General features: G+C 43.0%; 1 protein-coding gene across 2 annotated transcripts in view; it reads right to left on the reverse strand.

The window, feature by feature from the left end:
• The window catches only part of LOC129765235 (ankyrin repeat domain-containing protein 11), a 53,066-nt gene extending 45,034 nt beyond the window's left edge, over positions 1–8,032 (reverse strand). Inside the window, exons 1-4 of one of the 2 annotated variants that reach the window (XM_055765313.1) lie at positions 7,936–8,032; positions 7,377–7,533; positions 7,122–7,304; positions 6,654–6,911 (exon numbers count right to left, since the gene is read on the reverse strand). In XM_055765313.1, coding sequence (XP_055621288.1) covers positions 6,654–6,911; positions 7,122–7,304; positions 7,377–7,533; positions 7,936–7,956 — 619 coding nt within the window. In that variant the 5' untranslated portion in view covers positions 7,957–8,032. The other variant, XM_055765314.1, reaches the window with a different exon arrangement.
• Positions 8,033–8,340: the final 308 nt, after the last annotated feature.

Genomic DNA, 8,340 nt, shown 5'->3' on the forward strand with positions numbered 1-8,340 from the left:
TGACAAACACTCAATTTAACCTGATTTTTCTGAAATGATCCTGATTTTTCCAGATTTTTGTACTCTTTACATTATTCGTTCTAAATATACTGGTTTCCATGCCAAAGTTTTCTGTCATGACAGTTTTCCGGTTCACACTTGTACTTTACATTAAGTTAAATTCTCTAGACGCAATGCTGTACTTAACTTTTTTTATTTCTACCCTCAATTGTTTTGTGGCTATTCAAACCAGTGCTACAAAATTTCACGAAACCAGATTGTCTGTCGAAGTAAAGATTCATTCCAAAACATGGACGATGGATTCAGTGAATAGTTGAATATTGATTTCTCTGCAATTGACTGTAGTGATGAGGGTGTAGGTTTTTTTTTGAAAAAACAATAAAAAAAATCAGGCGAAACACTAGCATTTTCGCTTATGCGAGGATTTATATCATGCTTATTAATTCTTTTACATATCGGGTTTTCGCCCGAAGCAAGATATACTCTGTTTCTGGTGGGATTTGGGATGGAATCTGTATTATGAGCCACTACCAAGCAACCTGTTTTTCACATGAATGGATCGCAGCAGTTTTCGACGAGGAAACAAACATGTTCTGGGAGGATAGAATATTTTAGCTATGTGAAAGATGGCGAAAGATTGTTAAACAGAATTGGGGATACAAAATTAAATTGTAATGCCTTAATTGAAAATTATATTTTTGTTTTCCCAAAAAAAAAATAAAAAAATAAACTTTTCGGACAACCCAAAATGGGCTATTCTGATTTACCCTGATTTTATTTTCATTCTTCCTGATTTTTTAAAATTATAGTTGGATAAACCCTGCATAAATTTTTCGTCTGTGTTTGTTCAAAATTCTATGAACTTATCGCAAGTTCTTCCTACTTGCATATAAGGAACATCCGTAAGACCATTTGATTCCTACCTAGGCATATATCTATTTTTTATGTTTCGTAACATAAAGGGGAGGGAGTCTGTCTTACGTTACATTTTGTTACATAGGAGGGCGGGGGGGAAGGTATCCAAAAAACGGAATTTTAGCGTTACGTAATTTGTGCACGACGCCCAAGGTGTTTTGGCGAGATGAAATAATACATCACTACATGGTAAATTAAAAAAAAATAAAACTGCAGTGTCCGTACGGGTTTTTATTCTCTGAATTTCGAATAGATTAATCGACACAAATTACTCGTTCGCTCCTACTATTGATAGCGCGGTAATCGTTAAATTGATAGTCAGTATTCGATTAATCGATGAATCCAACGATTATCGGGCAACGTTAGTCATATGAACCAAGCGGCGTCTTAGCAATTTTTGTACTTGTTTCTGGTGCATCATTCTGAAAGACTCTGCTCGCATACGAACTCTTTGAGGTAACAGCTGTGACTAGGGATTCCAATAACCGGTTATTCGGTAATGAAAATTTGTTTACCAGTGAAACCGGTAATTACCGATAAAAAAATACTTTGAAATAAACCATTTTCTCGAAGAAACGGCTTTTATTAATAATATTAGATTGGGGAAAAAGTTATTCATTATTTTCTCGATAACTGGGTTTAGTGATCAATATCTCGCGTAATATCGATCATACAATTTCAGGTATAGGCTCATTGTAAAGATGGCATTTCACACTAAAAAAATCTTTTGCTGTTTTTGTTTGTTCCTTGCAGTTGTGAGTTACAGGGTGTTAACAATGGAGGTTAACATAGTGAAAATTCGGTACATTTTACACTTTAGCTTTTATAAATACGAAAGTACAAGGCAGGCCGTTGAAATTGCGACTGGTGTGTATGGTGTCGATACTGCAACAGTAAAATAGGTGCAACTTAATTTATTTTTCGATTTTTTTTTTGGCAGACTTATCTCACTTCTTAACTAGGCGAACCTAGCCAGAATTTTTACCTGCCCCCGGGCTTCTGAATGCCAAAGGGGGACTAGGCTCTGCGGAATACACGTATCTGCATGCTCGTGCTGTTTCAGTCCTGACCGAAAAATTGTCGAACAATCGCGCAGGTGCTAAGGATGACCGACTTTTGGATGCCGGCCAATTCCTTCTTCATGTTCAACACCTTTAGCGCTTCCAGAAGTGTCTTCTGGACAATTCCAGTTCCAGAGAGAACGACTGGAACAATTCTTGGGACCTCCCTTAGCCCCCACAGTTCCTTGAGCTCCACGGCCAAAGTCGGTACTTGCAGATTTTGCGACCGTGGGTCTCCTCCAGATTCTGGTTCAGTGGAATAGCAACATCGATGATGATGACTTTGCGGTCGCTCTTGTCGTAAATCATTATATCTGGGCGGTTGTGGTGGATCGAGAGGTCGGTCAGAACAGTGCGATCCCAGTACAACTTGAAACGGTCATTTTCCAGGACAGGTGCAGGCAGGTACTGGTAGTTTGGTACGTTGTCTTCCAGTAGAGCACATTGGAGCGCCAGTTGTCGATGAACAATACGGGCCACGTTGTTGTGGCGCTCGGTGTAGGCTGCGTTGGCCAAAACGGGACAGCCTCCCATAATGTGCTCTATGTTTTCACCTGGTTGATGGCACATCCGGCAAATGTCATCAACGTCTTGATGCCAGACGTACCGCCTGCAGTTTCTCGTCGGCATTATCCTGTCCTGGATGGCTATCATGTCGGCTTCTACTACTGAAGAGAGTTCACCACGCGTTAGCCACAGATTAGATGCGGCCTTGTCGACGTGTGGCCGGTCCAGTTGATGGGGGTGGGCACCATGCACTGCCTTCTGCTTCCAAGCTGCAATCTTCTCCTCCACTGTCTGCAGATTGCAGTTGAGTTGGTACTCCGCTTGCGCCAAGGGCAGAGCGCTGTATCCTCTGTCGGCGGCGCAGACAGCCCGGTATAGCGCGTTTTGGTTGGCGCTGACTATTCCAAATCCCCCTTCTTTTCGTGGCAGTGAAACTATCTCCAGTGCCGATTGAGGATGGTGCATTCCGGCCTCTTTAAATGCTTTCATCATCCTCCTCTCAAGGTCCTCTAGGTCAGTTTTGCTCCATTTGACTACACAAAAACTGAAGGTCAGCAAGGGAACCGCGAATGTGTTGATCGCGCGTACCTTGTTCCCCGCGTTGAGGAAAGTCCTCAGGACACAGTTCACTCGACTCAAGAACTTGTCTCGCAGCTCCGTCTTGATGTCGGAGTGGCGAATCCCGGTGAGCTGTCGGAATCCAAGATATTTATAGGATTCACCACGAACCATGTCTCTTATAAACTCGCCGCCATAGACCTCGTAATCTCCGGATTCGGTAAGCTGCCCTTTCAGCAGATGGACACAGCGGCACTTGTCGAGGCCGAACTCCATGCAGATGTCCCTGCTTATGTCTTCGACACCCGGATAGTTACACCTAGACGCTGACGTGAATCAGCGTAGATCTTGAGATCATCCATGTAAAAGGTATGGGTCACTTCTTCGTGGGCGCCGTCGCCATACCTTATTTTATAGCCATGACCGTTTCTATTGATCGTCCTACTGAGGGGGCTCAGTGCCAGACAAAACCAAAGCGGGCTGAAAGAATCGCCTTGGAATATCCCCTTCTTTATCTGCAGCGTTCTAGACTGCAACACATTTTCCCCATCACTAAGGTGCAGAGACGTGCTCCACTGCCTCATCGCATGCTGCAGGAACCTAACGACGACGGGATCAATTTTGTAGAGCTCCAATACCCGGACGAGAAACGAGTGAGGTATGGAGTCATAAGCCTTCCTGTAATCGATGTAGGCCATACTTAGGTTCCGCTGGTTATATACCGCCTGGCCGACTATGGCTGCGTCGATGATGGCCTGGTCTTTGCAGCCATGCGTATTTTTTCTGTATCCTTTCTGCTCTTCTGCGATGATATGCTGTTGTTCGCAGTGGGCAGAAACTTTGGCGGTTATGATGCTGCTTAATATCTTGTACAGACTCGATAGGCACGTTATCGGTCTGTACTTTGATGGGTTCAATGTGTTGCTGTCTTTCGGGAGGAGGAATGTGACGCCACGGGTGGCGAATTCAGGGAGGTTGTGTGGATCACGTAGCACCTTGTTGAAGCACTCAGCTATCTTTTGATGTGCGACGGTCAGCCTCTTGTGCCAGAAGTTCTGAACACCATCGGGGCCCGGTGCTGCCCAGTTCCTCAGGTACCGCGAGACTTTGCGGACATCGTTCTCTTCGACGATGATAGCTGGCATCTCTCCAATTTCACCACAACTCTCCTCCTCCCGTCTTAACCACATTTGCCCGTCGCGATGTTGTACTGGGGTCTCCCAAATACCAGCCCAGAAGTTCGTCACATCGCTAATATCTGGCAAACCTTCGCGGTAGTCGGGCTTCTCGTCGCTAATGTGGTCGTAGAACGCTTTTTCGTTATCTCTGAACATCCGATTTTGTTCCTGGCGCTTTGCAGAGTCAGAGTAACGTTTCAGCCGTTTAGTTAGGACGCTCAATTGCTGTACCAGTGTGTCGAGTTTTTCCGTCAGCTGGTGAGCTCCCAGCTGGCGAAGTTCAGTAGGTCGCACGATCACAGCAACTTGGCGACATAATTTCGCCGATCTGCTGCCTCTTTTGTACGCCATCAGTCTTTCAATTGCGGCGCGCTTGTTTAGGATCCGTTGCTCCAATCTCCTTCGCCATGGACGCTCACGCCTTTCACGGAGATGGTGGAGCAGTCCGCCTCTTGGCCTAATACGGTATCCTAAACTTTTGGCGGTCGCCACAGCAGCACAGTAAACTTTCAGTTGCAGCTCCTCCATGTTCTCAGCATCAACCAAGTGCAGCGGAAGAACGTGCTCGTTCATGAGCTTTACTGCACTTGTCAGCCTTTCGATTTTTTTTATTTTTTTATTTATTTTTTCTATTTTTTTAAATTTTTATTTTAGTGCAATATACTAAATTGAAATCTCTACTGTCAACAAATAGACCATTTGAACCTAGCGATTGACCAGAAACGTCAAAAACTGGCCAAAGAAGAGGTTTTGTGTTCCATCAGGACAATGCAAGGCCACAGATTTCCGAGAGCTTGATTGGGATGTTTTTATACATCCACCATATAGTCCGGACTCGGCACCAACCGATTACCACCTTTTCCTCGCATTGCAAAACTTCCAGAGTGACAAGAAATTGGAATAAAGAGAAGATTGTAAAAATATATTGCTAGAGTTTAACGCCTATAAGGACCATAACCTTTATGATAGAGATATTATGAAGCTACATTTTTACAAATTTTGCAACAAAACAGTACATACCCAAATCGGACAATCCGAGGCATATTGAAAATAGTTTTGAATTTCACCTAAAAATAATGGACTACTTTTTTCACAACCTAATAATTAGTTTACAAGAAAATATTTCGCAAGTTTTTGCTACTTAGTTTGTTGGTTAAAATAATACTCAGGGACACAAATAATGCTAACTTTGTCGTCTTCTGATCTTAATCGGATCTCATGAACGAAATTTCCAGAAGAGAAAAACGCACGTTCATAGTTCACTGATATTGGGCGTACAGTACGAAAAGCATCGAATACCATTTTCATGTATTTCCTTTGATTGCTGCAATCGTCGTTCAAGTTTTCTCAACTATTCTGCAGGTTCTGCATCGTCCAGTGGATTTTTCCCTCCTGTTGTCCAGCTACTGAAGTCTGTAGTCAAGAACGATTTCAAATGCCTGCTTGATCAATGCAGTCCGTGACGTTTGATAGAAGACGCCGAGGTCATCATTAATTGTGTCACGACCACGAGCAGAATGATTATTCATATACGCGAACATATCTGTCTAAACAAAACGTTCATCCTTTCCTTTATCTTTTCAATCAGGGCTACAAGTAGCTGCTTCGAAATTTCTGATGGTTTTCCGATAGCTGTTCTAACAGAAATTGCAATCCGACGTCAGCTTGATAAAAGGTGCAGTTCTTCCGCCATAGCAGTTTAACAGCGACGAGGGCATCAACCTTTATCACTGTCTGTTCTTCATCGCTGAAGCTTATCCTGTGTCTCGTCTTTAGATCAAGCAGCTCTGAAGCTGAAGCTCGGAGGTCCTAAAATCGGGGCAACACTGCAACACTGTGTTTTTTCGATCTTGTTTTGATTCTCGAGTAATATTTCGAAGCGGCATAAAGGCAAATATTATTTATGGTGTAAAAGTAAATTACCGAAATTACCGGTTATCGATTGTAAAATTACCGGTAATTCGGTAATGAAAAATGACCCGGTATTACCGGTAAAACCGGTTAACAATCCCTAGCTGTGACATTCATTCAACTCTAAAATGGCTTTGAAGTTGACTGGGAAAAAATATTTGAAATTGATTTTGTGATTCTGAATTCGAAACTCTCAGCGAATCTACAGGTTGTTTTCGCAACCTTGTCTACAATCGTTCTGTGAATTATTCCATTTGATGCTGTTTTAAGTTCCAATAGTTTGTTGAAATCGTTGTAATATGGAAAAAAAGTACTAATTTCCCCAAATGAACCATATCTTCTAAACTACTACCAAAAGCAAAAAAACGATGTTTTTATTTAATAGAACATTCTCAATGGCCAGACTCGAAACTTTGTATAGTTTTTTGATATCTATACCGTTTCCTATGATAAATGGATAACAAACAATCCCCTTTACTCTTTGGATATCAGAAAACGATTTGAACTATCGGCCTCCACTTACCTCTCGCTTGCAACAAATAGTTGTAAACAGCTTGCGCTGCGACATCGCAAGGAGCTTTTCCTTTCTGGTTCTTGAACGTTGGATCTGCACCACGCTCTACAAGCATTTTGCAAAGTTTCAGCTGCCCAACGATAGCTGCATCATGGAGAGGTGTGTCGTTCTCTAGCCCTGTAGCGTTTATATTAGCGCCGGCCTTTATCAGAGCAAGAGCCACGTTGTAATGGCCGTGATTGCAGGCTTCGTGTAGCGGGGTCCATCCTGTAAGTATTACGATTGCTTTAGTAATTGGGGTAATTAAGCCACTGAGTGTTCCGAATTTTGACTGAACTCTCCAATTCAACGTAGAAACGTGTATTGCCGAGTAACATGATTGAACGGTAACGGTATTGAATTAAAGAGACTTTAAACTCAGAGAGTTCATTCGTCTCTAACATGATTGAAACTTATTTCAGGCAGATTTAAACTTACCCGCGAAGTCTGTCACATTAGGGTTGGAGCCCTGCTCCAACAGTTTCTTGACCGTTTCCTGGTCCCCTTTTTTCGCTGCCAAGTGAAGTGCCGTCTCACCCCTTTCATTGATACGATCCCGGCGTGAATGAGATCCACCGCCAGCTCCTCCTGTGCTCGATCCTGTCGAGCCAGGACTAAGCTCTGGGAACAAAACAAAAACAATGAATACCCAACCGAGCCAGCAGTCCCTGTAGTTGCTGCGGATGCGCCTACCTCCTTCGTTGGTTGTCGACGTTGAAGTCATCTGCATTAGGAGGGCCATCTGCTGCCGCTCGGACATTGGCGCTGTAACAGCTGGTCGTCCAGATCCACCCGATCCGGTGCCAGATATTCCGCGTGGTCTCGATGAAGAAGGCATTCCGCTTACATCCTGTGCTCGAAACAGTTGTAAAGTAAAATATTAGCAACACCTGGCTCCTAGTTATTGCCGTCTAAAGAAAAACGCGTCTCCTCCCGATGGAGCAGACAAAATAGGATTCTTGCTGTTTTGGTGGACTTCTCCTGACAGCAACGACGGATCGACGACGCAGCAGACACAGCAAATGTCAAAATATACTAACAAGTTTTATAGCGTTGGATAAAGGGAGGAAGGGGAAAGGCAAACAAGTATCGAGTGGCGAAAAGCACCAAAAAATAACACGCAATTCACTAATTCGATTTAATATCCACGCTTAGATCACTGCAATTATGTTGACGATAAACAACTCGCTGCTCTTAATATGCTACGGGAATTCGATGGCGGCGCAAAAATGGAATGAAATATGGTGCTCACTTTCTTTTGGAAGGTGTTCATTTTATAGTGACAAATGCAGAATGCTTCGTTTCTTTTGCTTTCAAGATTGTTCTGTCATTTTCATATTGAAGAAAAGATTCAAACCATTACCTCTGTCAATTTGACAGCAGGGGTATATTTTTCTTATAGAAATACCCAAGGCGCCTCTATATATACCAGGTGAAACAATCATATGAAATGCACTTTCAGCCATATTGGAAATGCTGTCGGTATTGTTTACAAACAGCATCAGAACGCTGCCGGCGGCTCTACAAACTGCTACGACGCTTATTCGAACGATGCCTACTATGTTCGGGTTTTGCGAATTTATGTGAAAAAGAAAGAATGATTTTGTAGAATTTCATTCTCATATACACTACTCTCGCATGTGAAAATGCAAAAATG

This window comes from Toxorhynchites rutilus, chromosome 2 (genome assembly GCF_029784135.1).
Source record: "Toxorhynchites rutilus septentrionalis strain SRP chromosome 2, ASM2978413v1, whole genome shotgun sequence".
In the NCBI taxonomy this organism is placed as follows: Eukaryota; Metazoa; Arthropoda; class Insecta; order Diptera; family Culicidae; genus Toxorhynchites; species Toxorhynchites rutilus.